Below are 24,099 nucleotides of genomic sequence, written 5' to 3' on the forward strand. Positions count from 1 at the left end.
GTCAGTATGCTTTCTATTGCTCTTCTGTAGAGGTTAACCACAATTGTTGCTGTGGAGTTTAGCCTTCCTAAGTTTCTGTAGGAAGTAGAGCCTTTTCTGTGCTTTTATAACCTGGGTGGTGATGTGTGATGACCAAGATAGAGTCTCAGTGATAGTAATTCAAAGGAACCTATAGCTGTTCACCTGCTCACCTGCTCCACCTCAGCTCCACTGATGTAGACAGGGGTGTGTGTCTTTGCCTCCTTCTTTCTAAAATCAAAAATCAGCTCCTTGGTTTTACTGACGTTGAGCAGTGGGTTGGTTTCTCTGCACCGCTGCAAAATTGTTGATTTCCTCCCGGTTTGATCTCTCATCGCTGTGTGTAATACGGCTGATGATGGTGGTGTCGTCTGCATATTTCACAATAGAGTTCACCTGATGTCTGGGAGTGCAGTCATGGGTGTACAGTGTGAGAGGAGGTGTGATTGCCAATTCGAACTCTCTGGGCTTTAGTGCAACACTCTGCAACTGGGAACTGGACTTCCTCACCTGCAGACCCCAGAGTTTTCCAATCAGCTTCATGGGAGAAATTGTGTTAAATGCTGAGCTGAAGTCAACAAACAGCATCCTGATGTAGCTGTTCTTATTCTCCAGGTGAGTGAAGACTGATTGAAGAGCAGTAGATATGGCATCCTCTGGGGATCTGTCGGTTCTGAAAGCATACTGGTGAGGGTCCAGGTTGGCAGGGATGTTGTCTTTGATGTGCTGGAGAACCAGTTTCTCAAAGCACTTCATCAGGATGGAGGTAAGAGCCACAGGGCGGTAGTCATTAAGACTAAACAATGCAGACTTTTTAGCTATAGAAGCAATGATGGCTGTCTTGAGGCAGGAGGGAATGGTGTCTTGTGAGAGTGAGATGTTGATGTTGATGTTGATGTCAGTTATAACATTAACAAGCTGATCACCACAAGTAAGTAAGTATACTATGACTTTCCTAAATACATATTTAATACATACTAAGATTTGTATTAGCTATGTACTTAACACTGATATTGCTCTTCTCATCACATTCTGAGAAAAGGAAACTGTTCCATTAGTTGTGTCATTTAATCTTCACCGCAAGACATGAGAAAAAGACAAGTTGTGTTAATTAAACACATTTCTTTTAATTGTTGCCATGTATTTGATCTTTGGACACAGTATGTGAAACTGTAAAGTCAATGTAAGGAACAAGTTAAATATGAAGCCTGTTAAAAACAAACACTGGCCCTGAGATGGATCTCTTCCGTCTGTTACTGATCAATCTTTGTGCTAGGATTGTGTTGAGCCAGCAGCCCCCGATGTTTCCTGTTTGGGGACACGCTGGGAGCCATCGGCCAGGTCGACTAACACCTGGATGGTCTGGGACAGCCGACTCAGCCCCTCGTCCTCTATGATGTGTTGAGGGGAACACAAGGAATCCTGGGTAGAGAGAAAGAGTAGTTAGTAGTGAGCAGGTGCAAGATACATTTGTATTAATTGGATATTTTTCTATATATTAAGGACTGGCTCTGTTATTGACAATCTGCACAATAATAATCTCCAGCAATTAGTAGACCTCCTATCTGTCTGTCTGTCTCTCATCTCTTCATCTATTTGTCTATTGGATGGATGGATGGATGGATTGTGTAGGTAGGTAGGAAAATGGCTGAAGAGAGGGAGATAGATAGATAGATAGATAGATAGAGGTAGATAGAGAGGTAGATATATCTTAAGAATCATATTGCATTTTTATGTACTAATTTATTGTTGTCTTGCAGAGATCATTTGTTGTGAGTTTGCTTTACTTTGATGATCAAATATACATAATTAGTGCTGCTGACTCAGCAGTGATTCCTGGGTTACCTGTGAACCCTGAAGTGTGATTATAGATGGGAAATATAAAGACGGGTGATGGACACAGTGACAGCAGGCTGCAGGCAGGAAAACGAGCTCTGCGATTGAAGGGTGCAGTACCAGCCCACAGGCTGACTGCTCCTCTGCTCTGACCTTGGCTCAACACACTCACCTGCTCCAGCCTGAGCCAGCTGGACTTTATGATGGCAAACCTGCTGTTTGGAGAGCACACAGGAGCTTTTGGAGAGGTTAAAGCACAGGGCACATCAGGATATCTGCACGCCTGCTCAGCAGTTCACCACAGTTCAGCACTATCATGAGCTGTGAAACTGACTTCCAGCTGGTAATCAGAGGGAGCTGATTTTGTAAACCATACTGATCCGAGAGTGTCTGTGAATGGTTTTCTAAAGGTTGTGTATATTAAAAAAGTCTGGTGTTCCTCTATATTTTTCTTATTGTCATATAATCGCATAAACCAACTGTCAGCTGAGATTATGTTGGTCTGTGGAGAATTTAAAACCAGCTGCCAGGCCGTTCACCTTTCACTATTTCTCTTCAGTATTTATTTTTAGCATTATTTGTATAGTTTACGACTTAGAGTACACTTAAGCTGTATAGAAAATGTCTTATTTTTTAATTTATTTTTGGTCATTTTGGGGTGGGGTGTCTTTATTAGGTATGACAGTTAAAGCGTGTGAGGTTAAGAGAGAGGGGAGGACATGTAGCAAAGGGCCACAGGTTGGAATTGAACCCCCAAATGCTCCGGCAAGGACACAGCCTTCTGTACCTGCTCACTGCTGCACACCTGGCCCATCCTGCTTTTTATTTATGGATAAAGCAAAGTGCAGCATTGACATCAGTGTTCTCACAGAATCCATTCACTGCCAGTTTACACGGCGACAGGAACCGCTTCGTAAAGTCAGGTGCTGCAGCCTCCCTTCATCAAAAGGCCTCTTAGTTTCAACTATAAACCCATTTTCAGAAAATCTAAAATTTCAATGATAGTTTGCTATTAGTCTCATGTTGTGCTATGGTTTAATCTGTTAACAAACTTATCTTGTGTGATTTCTGATAATAAGTTACTTCTATAGCACTTATCAAAACAAGCATTTACAAAATGCTTCACAAATTTCTCCTGCTTCAACTTCATCAGCGATCAAGAATGCAATACATGGTCAGCAAACTACAGGCTACCTACAGATGAATCCAACAGGACAGTAATTTAAACATTTCTGTGACTTCCTGTTTTTATCGTTTAAAGGATGGAAACTGTGTGATTTAACTGGAGCTTTTTGTCTCCCCCCTCTGCTGCCGCCACCAGATCTCAACTCCGAGTGAAGCGCAGATCATCTCAGACACTCGTGAGTAGAAACATTAATTGTTGGTTTGGTTTTCACACATGGGAAATATATCACCAGACGTATCTACATGTTAGACTTGATTAATTGTAGTTTGCTAAGGAATTTCATAAAATAAAAATAAAAAGTAAAGCAGCTGCAGATATCCTGTTTTCGGCTGATTCGGCAAAAGCACAGCAGGCGAGCAGACCAACAGCAGACCAACAGGGCATGGGCAAAGTTTGTTTTTAATAATTTCTTTACAGCGGAAGGAAAAAAAACTTTACATATAGATTTATATAAACTCAAAAATTGTTCTTAATAATACAATGGTATCATATAAATATAAAATCCAACTGTATTTCTGTTGCTAACATATGAAAGAATATAGCTCGGTCTAAGCCAGTGAATGAATGACTGTTTGCTGCTTATCCAGTTTGACTTAGAAAATATACATTTGGAATTAAAACAGTAAAAACATTTCATTTGAACAGCAGGTGCATAAAAAACTTGAGACATGGGACAGGAGGTTTTTACAGTGGAAATTCAGCTGACATGTGGACATGAGCTGGACATTGGACTAAACAACCAGTGTGTGCTGCACACCCCTAAATAAGTAAATCAAGTTAAAATATATTGCTATCTCATCAGAATGGCTGTTTTTAAATTTGGGGCCACAAAGTGTTTGATATTAAATAAAGTTGAAAGGAAAAGACATTATGAGATAAATATTTCTGACTATATTGTGTGAAATATAGACATAACCCATCTTTTGGGAAATGATTTGAGAATCTTAAAACCGATTTCAACTTACTGAATTGAAATGTTATTTCAGAATTCTGATTTTCATATAAACAGGTTTACTTCAGTTCAAATGAACTGAAGTAAACATTATTATATTGTAGACATTTATTTCAAAGTCTGGCGACCTGTCCAGGGTGTACCCCGCCTTACGCCCGATGACAGCTGGGATTGGCTCCAGCCCCCCCGTGACCCTTATGAGGACAAGCAGTTACGGAAAATGTCATGTCACATTTATTTCAAAAGTATGAAGCCCCTAAAGTCCTGAGAGGTGATACCTGCACAAGTTAATGGCTTGTAGAAACTTGTTATTTTTTTGTGGAAACATGTCAATGTTTTGTGGAAACAAATTACAATATTGGGGAAACATGCGATTATCATATAGGAACATGATATAATCTCGTGTGAACAGGTTACTATATTGTGGGAACAGGTTATTATCTTGTGAGAGCAGGTTATTGTGGGAACAAGTTATGATCTTGTGCAAACAGGTTATTATCTTGTCTGAACAAGTTATTACCTTTTGGGAGAATGAGTTATTAGCTTGTGGGAACAAATTATTATTACGTTATTCTCATGTGAAAACATGTCATTAACCTGTGGAGAAAAGGTATTACTGTGTGGTAACAGATCTTTTTGTTATGGGAAGAAGTTATTATCTTAGGAAAACAAGTTATTATCTCTTGGAAACAAGTTCATGTGCAACCAAAATAAAAAATATTGGGACTTTAGAGGCTCAGTACTCAAGTCTGTTTTATTATTTGACATATTTCCTGAGTGATAATTTCATTTTTGTGTGACTCTAAAGTGGACCAGCTCAACAGCTGCTGCACTGTGAAATAAATACATATTCTATGAAGTAAAAATAAATTCCAGTAAAACTATTACTAAATAAAATGAAGAAATAACATTTCAAAATAATAAATTTAGTTTTGATTATTAAAAGATGGGTTCATTAATATATTTTTTTCACGTGATTAGTCATTTCAAAATGACTAATTTATTTAATATTGAATACTTTGGGGCTCCATATTTGTAAGAGTAACAGTCCTGCTGCACGACTGGGGAAAACATCACCTCTGACATTATGTTGTATTGTTGTATTACATATTATTATGTTCCTCTCTTTACAATTTCATAAAAAAGCATCACTTATCTATTCCTTTAATTTAACTTTATCAAGTTTTCCCTGTGAACAACCAGTTTTAGTCGCTTTATTTACCTTTAAGTAGAAAGTTTTAGTGATTCATTTTAGTTTAAAAGTAGTTTGTGGCCTTGGGAAGGGAAAAACAATAAAAGATCGGATTTTTTGCCTTCAGGTGTCTGAATCCCAAAAATCTCACTAACTGATATCAGCGTTAAAACCCACTCAGTCCGATAAGCGTGATAATCAGATTGCATCTGTGTTTAGTTGCAGACATTGACCCTCTGTGAGCAATAAGCCAGACGCAGCGTGTGGTAGAAACAGCAGAGGCCTCAGACACGCTCTGCTAATGTGCAGCCTCCAGGGAATCAATTATTTACCAATCAGATAAAGGGGAAAAGTTTAAAACAATCAATGTTATTTTAACTTTGAATAATTGAATATTGATCACATCTAATTTATCTGTGTATGGGATTTAAAGCACACACATTGATTTAACAAAGCTTTATGAGGCTTTAAATCTATCACTAAACCGAATTAGTGCCGCCTCTGCTGTTTCACCTCAAACACAAAACAAAAATAAAAACAGAATAGAATCCAAAATAAATAAAAAAGCAATAATTTAATAGCCTGTTTACATTTATACAAACATGAAGTCTCCTGGTCAAACAGACCAGTGATGACGACAAAAAAGACTTTTCACACAAACACACACGGACAGCATGCATGCACGCACACACGCAAACACACACACACACAGACACACACACAGACACACACACAGACACACACACAAACACCCTCTTGCAGGGCTTGTACCATCTGGAGGGGGACTGACGCAGCGACATCGCCCCCTGCTGCTCACAGTTAGCACAGCACACAGCTAAATCAGAGCCGGCGCTGAAAGGGTTGTGTTCAGTAAGAGGCACCAAGTATCATTCATCTCACTGTCACATTGTGTTCTCCAACATCCACGTTCCACTTTGAACCACATTTTACTAACTTGCATCTGTCTCGAGGCTAACAATCACATTCACAGTTCAGTCTCTGGGTAATTCACCTGCTCCTCTCAGGACCACACAGCTGTCAGAGGCAGAGCTGCTCTCAGCTCACACATCATCTCAGGTGAAAAGTTGGTGAGCAGAGCTAAAGGACCACATCCTCTCTGGCTGAGTGGTATTTAAAAAAAAAATCAATCAAACGAGCCTAAAGTCTCCTGGAAGGTCTCGCTGCTACTAGCAACCTCAGCATTCCTAAACCAGATTTACCACTGTTTCCCATTTCCATACCATCCACTAAAAAGCATGCACTATGAACTAATGTTTGAGAAGTTGGTGTGTAAACTGTAAAAGATGTTTACAGGCAGACTGGGAAACCATTTCACTGTTTCCTGCCTTTTTCTTCCAAGTATGTTTGACTTACCTGTTTGTTGTTTTTTTTTATAGACACTTCTTTTGCATGATGTTGCCATGTTCCCCCATCTTAACTACTTTCTTGGTGAGTACAGTGTAAAGGATCACCATGTTGGTATTTTAGATAGTGTTTGTCTGTTAGCGCAGCGGCTAACATAACAGGCGTTAAATGATTATGTTTGACCATTATGCCTTTGTTATTGCTTAGAAAGCCCTGCCCAGACATGTATAATATGACGCGCTAGAGACGGATCCTCGTGTGTTACACGTCACGCCTCTCACAACTCCTCTGATCAGCGATGCAGTGTGTAATCACACATGGGAGCCGCATGATGCCGCCATTTAAAGGAGGGATTTCGTTGCAGCCCTTTAGCACCATGTCTGTATGAAAGCGACTAAAGACAAACACACAAGTGCGCGCACACACACAAAAACAGTGGCACTAAGTCCTTCTGAAGTTGTTCGTGTTCGTGAGATTCATTAGCGTATATGAGTATCATTACTTCTTATTGTAATAAAGCTATAAACTCACGGTACACTATGCAATTAGGATTTAGTTGAGGGTGTGGTTCCTTTGCTCCTCCCATTTGTGTCTCAACCAATGAGATGGCTGCAAAGCAGCTCTGACCCATGCTGTGTGTTACAGGGTGAAGGCTAAACTAGGCTAAAACATGCCACTGCTCACCTGCTCTCATGTAGTGTTTGTCTCTGTCACTGTAGTGCTTCCTGTTCCTCTGCATGTCTACATGGAGAGCTTTAGTGTGCTGTAGTGTTCTCTGTGTGTTTGTTTAAAGGTGCTCGGCTGTATGCGCTGCAACATCCAACCAGGGCAGCTGGCAGTGTCACACACACTGACATCTGCTCTACAGCCATGGAAGGGAAGAACACTGAAAGCACACACACACACATACTGCAGAGTGTGTGTGTGTGTGTATGTGTGTGTGCAGTAAGTGTTTAGAGCAACAGTTATGTGAATGTACTGTGTGCTGCTCCTCTAGGTGAGCAGGTAGCAGTAGAGGACGTAGAGCAGCGCCATGGCCACACAGTAGAAGAGCAGGAAGTCTGTGGACAGCAGTGAGGACGAGGAGGACGATGACGAAGGTGAGGAGTGGCGGGGGGACAGGTCCTTCGCCGTCTCCCCGCCCTCAGTGGCCAGCAGGGCCGTCACACAGCGTAGCACAGCGGGCAGCTTACACAGAAGCACATCAGAACTCACACACATGTCCGTCTGGACAGGAGACAGAGGACACACACACAGGAGGAAGATACAAGCAGTTATATTGTTAAAACTAGGAGACAGAAAACAGAGTGAGGGTCGGACTGATATATGGAACAGATGTTGGCATTTGATTAAATACGTCCAATTAAGTACAAAAAGCCTTCAAACTGCCCATCAGTCCAACCCTGACAGCAGTACTGCAGCAACACAACTGAGCTGAAAGCACATTAAAAATTCCATTTTAACTTGCTACTTTTTTAATCCCTAGGGACTATTAGGTGCCTTTTTGCTATTTTCAGTCTTCATGTTTTGAGAATTTTTCAAAGATTAAACAAAAATACACAACCTTGCCAAAATGTATGCCCTATACATGAACACAGCATGCATATGACATACATTTTTTGCAAGATTGTGTATTTTTGTTTAATCAGTGACTTTACAGCTCAGCTCCTACAGTAAGTCTAAAATACACTGTGGAAATTAAATTGTTATATAAAAACTGTTAAGTGCAAAAAACTGTTAAGTGCAAAAAACACACTTTCCATGAAGACCATATCTATAATGCATTATGACAGCATTCATGATTAATTATAGTGCATTAATAATGCTTTATGAATACACCGATAAACACACATAATGCTTACTGATGCACTATATTTATAGCCATAAACCATTATAGATTTGACTTCTGCTCTTGACTTCTTTTAAACTAGAGGCTGAATGCTGGGGCTTATAATGCATTACAAATATATCACTTATTCACACATCAATAATAAACTATAGTAAGGACTCGTTGTGCTATAACAATCCATGCTGTATCATAAGTTATACATAAACTGAGGTACATATTGATGCATTTATAACGATTAATGCTTTATGTTTCATTGTAGGTGGTAAGTGTAATCATTGTCATGCATTTATAATAATACATGCCACATCATAAGTGATTAATGTGTACCATTCACTAGAATACTTAGAAAATGCATTTAAAAGACTGAATTCTGACAATGTGTCAGAAAGGTTTTAGCCACAGAATTAGATTTCACAAAGACTGGGGAGCTTGCAGTGTCAGAGGTGGACAGAAACTGTTGCAGCCCTTGAAATCCACAGTTATGCTAGTTATGCTATATGCTGTAGCTACCTAGCTAGCTAAACACTGTCCCCATCCTAAACAGGCTATCTGCAAGCTGAGTGGCCCCTGGGATATTTGCTCTTAGCCTACAAGCTAACTGTATGATTTAGCTGCAGATGCTTGGTTCAAAAAACATGATTACTTGATATATGAATTTTGAAGCAAGCAATCTTAAGTTGAACCATATGGTTATCTTGCAGGCTAATGGTAAACAATCCAGTAGCTGAAGTTAACTTGCAGGAGGCCCCTGCAGTGGTAGCTTGCTGACTTACAGCATACTCACCAGGGATTTCAGAGCTACCTGTGAGCTAACATTAGCTACTGCTTTGTTTGCTATTAGCCTGCAAGATAACTGAATGTTTGAACTTTAAATTGCTAGCTTCAAAAATCATATCATGTATCCATGTATATGAGTGGAGCTAGCAATCTTCAGATGTTACGTAAATCATATGGCTAACTTAGCTTGCAGATAGCCTGTTTGGTATGGGGACAGTGGTTAGCTACCTACAGCATATAGCATACTCACTGTGGACTTAAAGGACTGCAACAGTTTCTGTCCACCTCTGACACTGCAAGATCCCCAGTCTTTGTGAAATCTAACTTTGTGGCTAAAAACTCTGTGATACCTTGTCAGAATTCAGTCTTTTTTAATGCATTTTCTAAGTATTCTAGTGAATGGTACGCATTAATAACTTATGACGCAGCATATGTTCTTATAAATACATGGAAATGATTAAACTTGTAACTAACACCTACAATGAAGCATTATGATGAAGCATACATTATTAGAAAGACATCAGTATGTACATTACTTTACTTAACACATACACTGATAACTTATGATACAGCATGTATTGTTATATAACACAATGAGTCCTTACTACAGTTAATTGTTGATGTGTGAGTAAGTGAGTATAAATGCATTGATGCATTATAAGCCCCAGCATTCAGCCTCTAGTTTATAACAAGTCCAAAGCATCCACAAGACCCTTGCCACTTATAAATCACATCTATAATTGATTATGACTATTGATGTAGTGCATCAGTAAGCATTATGTGTGTTTATGAGTGTAGAAGGTAGATTTATTAGTCAGTTTTTAAACCAAGTTTGAAAAACAAAATTTTTGTCAAACTTTTGTCCTTGATCCTGCTTCATCTTTGGAGCTGGAAGGATGACTTGATTAAAATCAGCAGCTATTATGAAAATTCCATCCAGTCATAAATCATTATAATTTTATTATTATTCACCATGAATGCATTCATAATGCATTGTAGATGGGATCTTAATTAGAAGTACATTTTGTGTGCAGAGCAGTAGCACTGTCACAATTTGCACTAGGATCTATGCCATGTCTGTGATGGCTCTGACATTATCTCATTATTTTTTATAGCAATGACAAACTATTGAACTGAACTGGATTATGAGTGTGACTATTGACACTGCACAAAATAAAAAGTATACATATCAATGTTGCCGTAATCATTCACATATCCTAGGCTCTGATAATCAAAAGAATAATCTACTTAGCATGTAATATATTGAAAGTAACACATTTTTTCAGTTTTTTCTTTTCATCTAAAATGTAGTGGCATCATAAAAAGAACCTTGCATATAAAGGGTTAAAATTCTGAAAATTAATGAATATCTGATATTCATGATTAGGCCTGATGTTGGTTAAAAAATAATTAATCAAAATCAAAATCAAAATATTGCGAGTGTGTATAATATTAAAGTGGGCCCTAAGAGTTAAACATTGTGTTATTAGGAAGTACATGAAACGTGGATGTATAGAAGTGTGTAAACTGTGCAGGATGAAGGACAGGAGAGTGAGAATCATTACCTCAGGGACTCCCAGTTTGCGACAAGCAGCAATGAAGTTTTCCACATTGAGTCGACACTTTGCTGAGCTCAGTTTTGGCTGAAAATAAGATCAGACCAGTCAAGTTGCAGTTTCCATCCATGTCAGTGAAAACATGAATGCTTCACACACATGTTCCCCCACAGCACAGAAGATCTCTACAGTCAGCACAGTTTACAGACTAGTGTCACCAATTCACTATCTGAATAAATGTCTCTCCTTCTGTTCCTGAGATAAGATGCTGAGTAACTGACAGAAAGGCCAAAGGGCTTTTGCAGGTCATGATGTCTGAGGTCTGAAAACACAAACTTTTGAGTTGGATTTCAGAGTGTAAACTTTTGAAAATGCCTTCTGTCGGCGTGTAAATTGGCAATGCACAGATCCTGTGAGAACGGCAACGTCGCGGCTGCACTTCACGCATTGCGTTTCAGACAAACAACCTTGTTTGAGTAGGAGGACGACAATAACAATGGCGGACTTTATAGTCCAGGGCCACTTGAAGTAACAGTCCCATGTAATCATCTGTCCAGACAAAGCTTTTGGTTCTCGTGTGTGTGTTCACCATCGTCTTCTTGTTTAATACTCACCGCTCTGTAGAACATCTCTGTGCAGGCACATGGTCTTCTTCTGTGGTTTGTCATTTTACAGATCCATGTACACATGGATGATTTTCACAATGTCACCATATAAACTTTTTTTTTTTTTTTTTAACACAAAGTTTAGGACAGTGTCCCCCTGTCCTAAAGGGGGACATTTGTCAAGTCAATTGTCAACTTGCTGCTCTGCAGAGAGGCTTACTGGATTCACAAACCTAACACAGTTGTTTCCTGTGATATGTTACACGTGATGGATGCAGTTCCTGTACCTTTAATATTTTGTACTATTTAATTTTGTATTTGGTACTTTTTTGATTTTAAGAGATCTGTGGATTGTGGCTCCAAAGACCAATATGGTAATGGCCAAAATGCTGAACTTGGGGCTTCAAACAGCAGTCCACAACTCAATGAGGTGTCACCGTGGATACGTCCAGTATTTACAGACTTGTATTTGAGGGCTTGGCTAAAAGTAGAAAAGTCTTTCCTTTGCTTTTAAAAAAAAAAATCTGCATTCATATGATATTCATTGTGAGAACGCATCTCATGTACACAGATCTGCAAAAACACCCAAAAACGCTGTAGTATGAATGTCAGGCCAGTAGTTAGCAGCGCACCTTTGAAATGACACCATAGAAGAAGACCATGCCCCTTTGCAAAGTGCATCTGTGATGTCAGCGTTCTCACAGGATCCACATGTTTCCAGTTTACATGATGACAGAAGGGCTGGCGTTTTCAAAGGATTATACTCTGCGACCCGGTATGTGAAAATCTAATAAGTTGTTTGTGCCAAATTTGAAGAAAGAAATTCTCTCAGTGTTCTTGATATTTTGTGTTCACAAGAATAAAAAAGAGGAGGTCACAGTGGCCTTGACATTTGACCTTTGACCACTAAAATCTAACTAGTTCATCTTTGAGTCCAAGTGAATATTTGTGCCAAATGTGAAGAACTTCCCACAAGGTGTTTTTGAGATATTGTATTCACAAGAATGGGACAGACAGATGGACGGACCACCAACCCAAAAACATCATTCCTAGCATTATGGCATTAGTTCTTTAAAAATGTTAGTACTACAGTAAAATCATCCGACTTAAGAGGAATAAACAGATAATAAGAGCTTCATCACTGTGTTTGGGTGACACAATCATTCTCTAACTGCTGTGTGACAGGCAGAGAGGACTCACCACTGCTGGGGAGGGAATGTGGATGATTGACACGGAGCGTTGTCTGATGTGATTGACCAGCTGGCAGAGGACTGTGCCGTTGGATAAGGCCTCACCCAGGTCCTCTGGTAGAGTGATCTTCAGCCGAGACTCCAGAGTCTGAGGAGGAGGACATGAAGACAGGATTATGGATATTAAAAAGCTTCTTACACAGTATTTAAACCACAGGACTCAAAGTGTTCAAACCCAGGATTATCACAATGATGTCTGGCATATGTGTGTAGAATCATCACACAAATTCAAATGAGAGCATCTAAAATCTTCAATAAACTGACAAGAAGCTGTTGCTAGGCAGGTTTCCATTTCAGATTTGTACAAAAATGGAGGAATACGTCAATAAAAAATGTCAATAAAACACAATTGCTACATGACTGTTTCCACTGAGTGACTTCTGCTCTGGTGATAGCATTTCAAAAAGCATGGGGATGGATGTTCAAAACATCAGCAGCTTTATTTCTATTGCAGCCACCGCACAAGCCGTCATTATTTACAATCCAAAGCCAAAACTTGCAGATGCTCTGCTCAACATTTGAAGAGTTATGCAATGCAATAACACCTCTTGTAGCGCCTGCTACATCATGCCCATGGGAGCCGGTTCCTACAAGCACATAGCCATAACATCATGTGACCTAGAAAAGCCAAAAACAGTTTTTTCATTGCAGTTTTGCCAAATATGACTTTTTCAACCTGCCTGAAATACCACCTCATGCCAGCATAAAAACCTTTGTGCAATAAATGGGAAATGTTTAGAAATTGACGTGTTTCACAGACAGTTCGGCAAACTTGCTGCACTTGAAAACCTCTCATTAAGGTTACTCCACAAGGTGCATCTCTATCGCTGAAATGGGAGCGATATCATGCTGATATGGACACGGCTCAGCAGGGCAGGATCATCATAATGCACATACAAATTAACAAGACTGGCTCTGTGGAATATTATCTGTTATGTATTGCTGCTGACAATGTGTCCTCCCTGTTTCCTCTACAAATGTATATAGGGAGGACTCTGTACTAGCAGACTGTAGCTAACTACATGCACTGTGGACGCACTTTTTTTTGTATGTGTGTTTTGCTTTGTTTTTCTGTATTTAGTTTAATTCACTATTATCTAATTTTAGCAATTCAGTTTTATAGTTTGTTTTTGTGTACGTGTCATGTTTAATTATTGTTTTGGTTGTAATCTTTCTTTGATTCTCAATAAAATCTGAATCATAAAGAAGAAATTGACCTGCTTCCATTAGTGGTACTGACACATTTTACAAGAAACACCCAGTGACTGCAGTGTGTTTACCTTGCGTAGTTGGATGATGTCTGGTCTCTCTTCTTTAGGAGAACGTAGCATTGTGCGAGACTCACTTCTGCCAGAGTCCCCCAGTGTAAAGGCCGATGCTGAAACAGACGACAAACAGTGTTGGAAGGTTTCAGAAGCACTGACTGACTGAAGGTGTGTATGGAAGGCCAGAGGAGCAGCTAACCCCTTACAAAAGACATGAAAAATGCGTGTTAATACGCACAGTTTGGTTGTGTAAACATGCAATATTTTTGAGTCTTAATATGAAAAAAATGGACACGTCAACATCTCTTGTAGATTTTCTACACCTGAAGATGTCAAATTTTCAACACAAAAAAGTACTTGTCACAGCTAACGGGTGTTCCACTGTGGTCTTATAAGGGGTGTCAGGATGTCTGTTGCTCCTTCTTTAGTTGTTGAATGGCGGTGACCAAACAGCTTTTAGGTGCATTGTCACCATCTTTTGGATTAGCATGTGGACAGTTATTATGCTTGTACATTAAATTCCAATGTTGTTTTTATTTAAGATGTGAAAAAAACTCTACCAACCTTTCATCACCTGAACTCTTTTGCAACATGTCTCTAATACCTTGTAACATGAGATTCATTAGGAGTGTAAGTTTCTGTCTCTCTTGCTGATACTAACCGTTTCCTGTAGATTATTTATTGTGTTTATTGCTGCCTACTTTGTTTTCTGTAGCCTACATTGTTTGCCTCGGCTTCCTCTATCCAGCTCAGTCACTGTTCCGAGTAGAACAGCTTTTTGGCTGCAGAATAGCACAGCTCACAAACCAAAATGATAGGCTAAGCTTTGGCTCACCTGAAATGCTTGTCATTAATTTTTTGAAACCTGAGAAAATTGGCTTTTCTGTTAAAAACATGGAAAGAAGTCAATGAGCACGTTAATAAGTAACGACCCAAAAATGAGCCAAAAAAAAAGTTTTTAGTTTTAAATTTTTCTAAAAAATTACCTGAATTTAAAAAAGGAAATGAAAAAGAGATATAAAAGAGCAAAAACTTGAAATAACCTAAAAAAAGTTCTAAATTTTGTATATGTATATATATATATATATATATATATATATATATATATATATATATATATATATATATATAATATAATTTCAATACATTTTGTAATTTGCAGAACATTTTATGCCAAGTCACTCACTGCTTTTTCCCCCCAAAATAAAAAAATAAAATAAAAATAAAATCTAAGTAGTTCTCTTTTGTTTCAAAGGTTTAAATGCTTGTAAAAGGCGCCCAAATACAGCACACCAAAAAAATGGTGACGATACAAGTTTTAAAGGGTTAACTTACAGTTAATTTCAACATCAGTCATTCCCAAATCTGTCTGCTTGTAGTGTCTGCAGTTCAGCCATTAGGTGTCACCATGCATAGTCACGGGCTTGTTCCATCAGTCTGCTACAGAGTTTTAAGAAGCAGCAGGCAGCCATGTATCAGGCTGTATTTTCTTTATCATGGATTTCCACTTAATACTGGTGTCCCTGTGACGTTTTGGGCTGTAGTTAGCGGTGGCCTACATATGCATCATATTTCTTCAGAGAAAAACACAACAGGATTTCAGAGAGGAAATGTTTACATCAAATACAGTAATAAAACACTGTAATTAAAACTATTAAACTACTAACTAAACTAAACTACTAATTAATCCTATGAAAAGTTTCAAATATCAGGAAAGCTCATCTCTGATCTAATATTCACAGGAAATATTCTGCTCAAAATCCATCATTATTGCTCATCTAACACAAACTTCCTGCTGTTAAGCATTTGGGTTATTTGTACAGTTTATCTGTTCTTCTATAATGTTATTGTTATGAATTTAACATCATATGAAATATCCCTAAAATATGTCTTCAGTTTACTTAGTGATAGTTAAGAATTCCCTAAAGGAAAAGGGTTAAATACTAGGTTTTAACCTGGTTATGTTTTTGTGTTAAGACGTTAAAACTGTACACATTTTAATGTTGTATTCACAAGTCGTTTCTACGACGTTAGTTGCTCTTTCAGCCTTTCATAAGTGTGTGTGTTGTGTTGTGTGTGTACCTGCGGGTTTGATGTTGCTGCGGGACGATGCACGGAACAGGAAACTGTTGGGTCTCTGGGCCTGACCAGGTGGCGGGGACGTCTTCGGGGAGGACGGGACATCTAACACAAACATCAGGTCAGTGTTGCAGGTGGAATATGTAAGACAAACTCACATAGTATATTTTATACCACTGAGATGACTTGACGAAGACGAGTTTGAAATAAAATGGACATGAACTTAAAGGGACAGTTGATCCGAAAATCAAAAACATACATTTAGTTCCTCAGCTGTGGTGCTGGAGTGTTGGAGATATCTGCCTTCTCTCAAATATAATGGAACTACAGTATATATATATATATATATATATATATATATATATATATACATACACAAAAATATATACATATATACATACACACATACATACATAAATTCTTTTTTTTTCTATAGTTTGACTATATATGACTGTATTTTCAAGTACATATGTAAAAACTATTTGAGGTGATACAGTCATGTGATCAAGGCCTCAGGCCAATAGAGTGGTGAAGTAATAGCTGTGTCCCAATTCAGGGTCTGCATCCTTTGGAGGCTGCATTTGAAGGTCGATTACCTAACAACAGCGCGCAAAGGCTGTTCCAATTCAATGGCTCCTTCACATGCAGCCCACAAATGTGGCCTTCTTTTCCCTCTTTTTGGAGGATACACCGCTACTATCCTTCGCGGCTTTCCACTTCCCAGATTCATTGCGCCCCCTGCTCAGTCTTCAGAAAATTTTTCATTGTGGCAGCACAGAGCAGAGACAACGATCAGAGTGTTTCTTTTGTTTGTCTTTCGTACTTTTTTCCTTTCTGTCGTTCTCTCTCTTGCACGTGAGCCTGGGCAGCAGAAATTAATTGTGATGTAAGGGTAAGGGCGGGAACGTCTGATGACCAGCCAGGAAATCCTCCTAAAGGCTAGACCGTCCCGTTTAACAACTGCTGAGGCAGCCTTCAGAGATGCCTTTAAAAGAGTTGCCTCTGAAGACCGAGAAGACTGTGTCCTTCAAAGGAAGCAGACCCTAACTGTGTCCTAAAATGCGGAAGTCCGTTGGCATTTTTGCACTTACGGTTCCCTTGTCTCAAAGTCTCTGGGTTTTTTGGATTTTCGCCTTAAATAAGGTCTGTGGTTAACATAAAATTTGTCCGTATAAAACCAATTTTTGAATGTTTTAGGTGTCTTAAAAACGGTGGTTATTGACAAGTGGCTAAATGGTACTACAGTGTTTGTCAGGAATGTTTAATCACATTAGTGATTTTAATCTCATTTCAATTTTCCTGTCTTTTTTTTTTAAATTTCTTGCTATATTTTGGGTTATGTGCATTGCCCTCTCCCCATGTTTTCAGAAGATATAAATATGCCAATTTGCTCAGATTTCAAAGTAGTAAAAGAAATGTGTGTGTGTGTGTGTGTGTCTACCTGTTCTGCTGCTAGAGCGTTGTAGAAGAGTTGAGGAGAACACTGTGCTCATCTGATCAGCACTCTGAGTAAAAAAAAAAAGTAAAAAAAAAAAAAAAGGAACACAATTGACATTTTCAGCGGTGAAACACAGTCCAGCTGTGCAGCCATCAGCTATGTTTTCTGCTGGAATGAGAGGCAGTACTCACTGCACATCGCTGCCGGAGGCCTGACACAGAGTTGCTGTTCTCTGGAGAGCCGCCACTAGAGGGAGACACACACCCAGATTTATTCCTCACACAAAACCAAAACCATCCCCTCAAGCTTCCCTCCATGCATACCTCAGCACAGTGAAAAAAAAGCACAGATGAATGGAAGGGAGGAAAGTCATGTGTCTCTCTGCTGTTGCTCTGCCTTCTATCTAACACGCCATACTTACGCTGAGCTGCTTCCTGTCTGTGCTGCTGTGGCCACATTACTTCCTGTTTTAGTGGATGACTTCAGCAAACTGCAAAATTAGAGTTTGGAAATGGAGAGCGTATAATTAGAGCTGACAGACAGAAGGGAGTAGCCTCTGACAGACAGAGCTGCTTCTTGCTGCGTGTGTGGAGCACAAACTGCTGTCACATGACAGATGCTCACACTGACTCTGTATCGAACTTCTGTGTCCAATCCATCATGCACTTTGAACCTGTCCTGAGACGCCATCAGGCGCTTTCCCCAGCCAGCAGGGAACAATCCCACAACATTACCTCCCAGTTGTAATAATGTTTTCAAGAAAACATTTTAATCTAATGTTCAAAGAATAATTTAAGGTTGTTAATCATTTCAAACAATGTTCCTATAAGGTTAAATTCTGACTGAGACGTAACGTTATAACTGCAACATTCTGAGGATGTTTTGGTGATGTTGAGAGGGGACAGATCATAGAATGTTCTTTTAGAAAACATTCCCAATATGTTACATGAAAACAAAGCCAGAGCAGTTTCAAAGCAACATCCCCAGCTAGCAATTTTTGGTTTCAAATACATTCTGAGATTGCAACCAATGCAATGCTTTATAAATGTTTTCAGAGTTTCATTTCAATTCCCAGAATGTTCTTTTTAGGGTAACATTCTCTGTAAACATCAAAAAAATGTTAACTCTTCTTTTTTTTTTTGGGTAAATATCGCCTTACATTTTCATTTAAAAAATGTCCTGAAATCTCAGGGCTCAATAACCTGTTCTGATTGTTGCTTTCAACCTGTTCTTCCTTTGCTCTCATGCAACATTGCGGGAATGTCTTATGAAAGAACATTCTCTGATCTGTCACCTATAAACATCACCAAAATATCTAATAACTGAGTGTTGCAGTTATAATGTTACCTCTTAGTATTTAACCTTACAGGATCATTATTTGACATGATAAGCATCCTTAAAAGGTTCTTTGAACATTAGATTAAATGTTTTCTTTAAAACATTATTGCAAGTTGTAAGTAATTTTAGCCAGTGTTGTGAGAACGTTTTCTGCTTGCTGGGATTCAGAAAAATGTTATTGAGGCCTGAGATTACTGAACTTTTTTTAAATGACATGTTCCTGTAATGTAAAATGTTAACAAAAAAAAAAAAAACATCTTAACATTTTTATGATGTTTGTCAAGAACATTACCCTAACTTTAAGAAGAACATTCTGGGAACTAAAAGAAAACTTGCTTCTCAAAACATGACCAAAACTTTGCATTATAACATTCTTAGAATGTTTTTAAAAACAAAAATTACCAGCTGGGTCCTCTGTCTGCAGTGAACTTTGCTATGAAGCTTTCACACTAACGTTTGCTTTTGTAAATGAAGCAGCACATTAGTTTGACAGAGCGAGTCCTGACCTGGCCTTCTCTTTCTGCTGCTGCTGCAGACGCTCTCTCTCCTGCCAGATGAACAGGGTGCCCGGCCTCCTGCGCTCCTCCAGGCTGGGGCTGGAGGGAGACAGAGGAGAGGAGGAGGAGGACGATGATGGGGAGACCACCTCCACATGAAGGCTGGACCTGCAAAGGACGAAAAGAAGGATGTCAATGATTCAAATAAGAATTAAATATTTTATTGTTGTAAGTTGTATTGTTGTAGTTTTTTGTTGAAAAAAAACCCACTTTTTTATTTATTTATTCATTTTATTTTAATTGCCAGTTTATTGTCAACTCCACTTTTGGCCCCAGGATGGACTTGAGATATAATGAGACAAACTTTGACCTTAAACTTGTGCAACTGTGTGTGTCTTTGTTCAAGTCTGTGTCACAAGTTAAAGTTTATGTGAAATCAAACCATGAAAAATAACTAAAATGCAATTTGGACGTTTGCAACAAATCTGTTTTCCTCTTAAAGTCAGTGGTCAACACAGCTACTCTTAATAGAGGAGAAGAGGGCTTTGACAAGTCAGTAAATGGTGACTTAAGGGTTAAAATGAATAAATAAATAATAAATAATAATAATAATAATAATAAATAAAAAAAAACTGAAAACAAGAGGGGAAAAGTATGGTAATTACTGTCACTGGCTTTAGTAGCTTTTTGAGGGAAATTTCCAAATGCTACAAAAAGGAGTCCAAATTGTCACAGGCAACAGAACACAACAATACTACCAATCTATCCATCTTTCCACAACCAGCCTGACCAAGCACAGAGCAAACCCACTGTGCAGAAAACACATACATTTGAGTAACAGCACAACATGATCAAAAGGCATGGTAGTTTTGGTTAAATGGGTCCAAAAAAAATAAAAATAAAAAACTCAGTGTGATAAAAAAGTATGCAGGTGGGTCCATACCACAGAAAGTAGCACACTGGGTGAAGATCAGCTCGATGCAAACAGTTTAACGATTAAAAATGAGAGCAGGAGAAAGACACTACATGAAATCAAGTCTACTGAAGTGATTTTCTGCTTGACTCTAAAGGCTGATGTGTGTGAAATCTCTCCTCAGTGTAAAAGTTGGTTTAGAAAGTGTGTGTCGAGTTTCCATTTTAAGTCTTTGTGTTCTATTATTAGGAGTCCCAAAGGAAGTGAGATGTGGAACATCCGTTTGTTCTGATTGTGAAGAGTCTGTAGAGGAGATACAGAGTAACAGCAACAGTTAAAACTAACTCTTCCTCAGTCAGGAGGAACAGACGGGCAGTACAGTCAACACATCTCAGTCATGTCGGCTATATGAGGCTTAATGAGGCTCCAAGTGTGGAGTGAATGGTAGTGATTAATAAAAAGTGAGAGCTGTAGGAGACAGCATGCTGCTTGTTGCCCCAGAGGCTGAGAACAATGGCTCTGTGCTCTTTCATACTGACATGTAGCCAGTGGGACTGCTTGGACACTGACGGCCAACAATGTAGTTATCTTTGTTATAGAACAACAAAGCAGCATGATAAAACTGTACGCTGGGCTTCAGCACTTACAGGGCGGGAACCTGACTACTGCTGCTGTTACACTACATCTCAAAGAACATGTAGCTGCTGAGACAGAGGTTAAGATGTTTTAATGTTGGCGCTTGAGACACCATCCACTAGGGGTGGGGGAAAAAAAATCGATTCTCATTTTTAACGATTCAGAATCGATTCAAAAATCCTAAACATCGATTATAGACCCTCTAAAATTTTTATCATTTAGAAAAGTCTTAATAATTTTGAGCCCATTTGCCGGATCATCTTACTCTTTTTGCCAGTGAAAGCTGCCGGCTGTGCTGTTCAGAGGGATGACTCTGATGCATCGTAGCTCTTTTAGAAGCCTTTCTATCCAGCCCTGGAATTCGGCTGTTTTTACGGGACCTTGTTTAATAAATACATAATGACAGATCTGGGTGTCTTCCGTCCATATGTAATTCATACTTCGATGATAAAAGTACATTAGCATCGATGATAAACGCCATATTGGATTCCCATAGTTCCTTTGGTGAGGTCAGAGGTTTGTTTCGGTCTTGTCCACCAATTGGAAGACGAGCTGACGCTTTGTATCCGCTTATGTATGGCACATGTCATCTGGAGCAAACTGCACTGTGATTGGCCTAATCCTACTGTATCTATCGCTCTGTGTTACTGGTAGCGCCTCGTGTATTAGAATAAACTCTGGTAGCTCCTATAACAATAATGAGACAAAGGTAGATCAGGAGACAGTCTAACAAGTAGGAGGACCTCATATGGATGTAAACTCTGTGTTCACTGCAGGCAGAGCAGGCAGGAGAATCAGGCCCCTCTCTGAAGTGTCAGGAGTGTGATGTGGCCACCGTCAGTGCAGCATCCACGTCTACACGCATAGGTGCAAAACACAATAGAATCCATCTCCTTTGTAGATACAAAACAGCTCATTCCGACCTCACTAAAATAAAAAGTTTTATTTTCAAGTGATTATTCACTAGTGAAAACAAAATTATGAATATTATACTCCATTTCTTCAAATGTATCTCCCTGCTCAGCCCCCTCCTTTTCACGCTGCACTCCCAGACATCAGATGAACTCAATTGTGAAGTATGCGGACGACACCACCATCATCATTCGTATTACAAACAACGAGAGTTCAAACCGGAAGGAAATCAACAATCTTGCAGAGCGGTGCACAGAGAACAACCTACTGCTCAACGTCAGTAAAATCAAGGAGCTGATTGTTGATTTTAGAAAGAAGGAGGCAAAGACACACACCCCTGTCTACATCAGTGGAGCAGGTGAACAGTTACAGAGTGGTGAAATAATGAGTCCTAAAAAGCGGAAGTCCGTTAACCTTCTTGCTCTTCCGGTTGCCTCGTCTCAAAGTCTTTGGTTTTTTTTGGGTTTTCGGTAAAATGTCTTGAATAAGGTCTGTGGTTAACACAGGTTACAGATATTTAGACGTTTTGTTCTGCAACATAAAATACACTCGTATAAACCCTATTTTTGAACTTTTAAGGTTTTAAAAAAGGCGGTTGCTAACAAATGGCTAAATGGGACTACAGTGTTTGTCTGGGACATTAGACATCGGACACAGAAACTCATTCACCCCACTTGTCTGCCTTTACAGCTTTACAGAGTCGTGCTCGAACTTGTAGATTTATCTGTTCATAAAATTTTTAAGTTGTGTTTGACGTGTTTTACAGTGTTTGTAGTTGTGACGTTCAAGTCATGCAACCACAAAATTGTTGGGTTATAGACTAACAACAGCTTTTTGCTTAGGTGATTTCATTTAAGCTTCAAAACACAGAGACGTGTTCATCTGTGAAGACTACCATGCTGAACAAAACTTTTAAGTCTCATAAACCTGTATTGATCACAGAGCTTATTTTTGGAGATAATCAAAAATACTGTAAGATTTTTGACAAAGGTACCAGTGTGATGCTAACTTCCTGGTTGGCCTACAAAAATACGTCATCCCTTCACCATTCTATAAGTTCCTTGGAATTACTATCACTGAGAATCTATCTTGGTCATCACACATCACCACCCAGGTTATAAAAGCACAGAAAAGGCACTAAAGAAACTTAGGAAGGCTAAACTCCACAGCAACATCCTGGTTAACCTCTACAGAGGAGCAATACAAAGCATACTGACTGGAAACATCACCAACTGGCACGGTTCGTGCACAGCCCAGGACAGGAAGATTAAAACTGCCCAGAACATCACTGGTTCCCATCTACAGAGCATCAGTGACCCTGTTGAAGTGAGATGTCTGCACAGAGCCCAAAGGATACAGAAAGACAGCAGCCACCCAAGCCCCAGTCTGTTCACCCTGCTGACATCTGGAAAAAGATACACAAGTATCCACTGCTGAACCACCAGACTACAGGGCAGCTTTTCCCAGGCTGGGAGACTCCTCAACACCTCCTTCTACTCCAAATATGTAGCAGGATTTAGGGACTAATCTACCTTGTAACTTGTAAATCCTACACACTGGAGCTTTAAGGTGTTGAGCTAAAGAACCTACAGTGTAACCATTAATCGACACTCTTCTATTTAGTTGTGTTATTAGCGCTATGCTGTACAACAACAAAGTAAATAATGAATTCATGCCACATTTGTTAGCTAGTTGCTTGCTGTCCGCTGTTGGCAAAGCAAACAAAAATGTGAAAAAAGGCATTTACAATACAAACATCAACATTTTACCACCATTAAATGGAAACAATTAATGAATTTGACATGCACCGCTAAAGCTCAGAGTCAATGGAGCACTGGGCTAAAAAAGAAAGGTATTTCATGCAAGTTTGTGGGGTTTTTTCTTTTCGTTAAAATTAACTGTTTAGTTATCTGTAAACAGGTGTTTGGCTATCAAAATTAAAACTGACCAAAATTGCATAAAAAAAAATAGAGAGTATGAGACAACAGTATGTTGACCAAAATAAAAAAAGTCATACTCTAGTATCCTACCCCCTAACCCTAACCCCTAACGATAACCATAAGCCCTTGCTGTAACCATAACTACCTAAGAGACAATTATCTTACTATCATTACATTTAAGAGGCTGGAACCTGTAAATGTTTTCTTTTCTTCGAACTGACTTACATGTTTAATTGATTATTAAATCTTCAGTGAGTCATCACTTATTCTTTGAGCACTGTATTACACCTGGAATGTACTGATAGGTGGTTTTGCTCTAACACTCCCTCTGACACACTTTGTTTTTTATCAGCTTTCAGGCATGTGTAGAAATTTTGACTATGTTATTTCACTATAATTTAATAAATGTAAAGAAAGCGCAAGTTACATTCCGGGAATAACAGCAGCAACCAGCACTCAACCTGCAGAGTGTGAGGGGCATTGCAAGTAATGAGT

At 39.0% G+C, this 24,099-nt stretch overlaps 1 protein-coding gene across 2 annotated transcripts in view; it reads right to left on the reverse strand.

Moving 5' to 3' along the window:
* Positions 1–1,120: 1,120 nt before the first annotated feature.
* Positions 1,121–24,099, reverse strand: part of lrch4 (leucine-rich repeats and calponin homology (CH) domain containing 4) — an 83,353-nt gene continuing 60,374 nt past the window's right edge. Inside the window, exons 10-18 of one of the 2 annotated variants that reach the window (XM_042511805.2) lie at positions 19,213–19,371; positions 17,790–17,858; positions 17,560–17,614; positions 17,372–17,435; positions 15,934–16,035; positions 13,867–13,964; positions 12,537–12,674; positions 10,741–10,818; positions 1,121–1,440 (exon numbers count right to left, since the gene is read on the reverse strand). In XM_042511805.2, coding sequence (XP_042367739.2) covers positions 1,291–1,440; positions 10,741–10,818; positions 12,537–12,674; positions 13,867–13,964; positions 15,934–16,035; positions 17,372–17,435; positions 17,560–17,614; positions 17,790–17,858; positions 19,213–19,371 — 913 coding nt within the window. In that variant the 3' untranslated portion in view covers positions 1,121–1,290. Of the gene's footprint in view, positions 1,441–3,421; positions 7,777–10,740; positions 10,819–12,536; positions 12,675–13,866; positions 13,965–15,933; positions 16,036–17,371; positions 17,436–17,559; positions 17,615–17,789; positions 17,859–19,212; positions 19,372–24,099 lie in introns of those variants that run through there. The other variant, XM_042511804.2, reaches the window with a different exon arrangement.

This window comes from Plectropomus leopardus, chromosome 23 (genome assembly GCF_026936395.1).
Source record: "Plectropomus leopardus strain MGB_pleo_1.0 chromosome 23, ASM2693639v1, whole genome shotgun sequence".
NCBI classification, from domain to species: Eukaryota; Metazoa; Chordata; class Actinopteri; order Perciformes; family Serranidae; genus Plectropomus; species Plectropomus leopardus.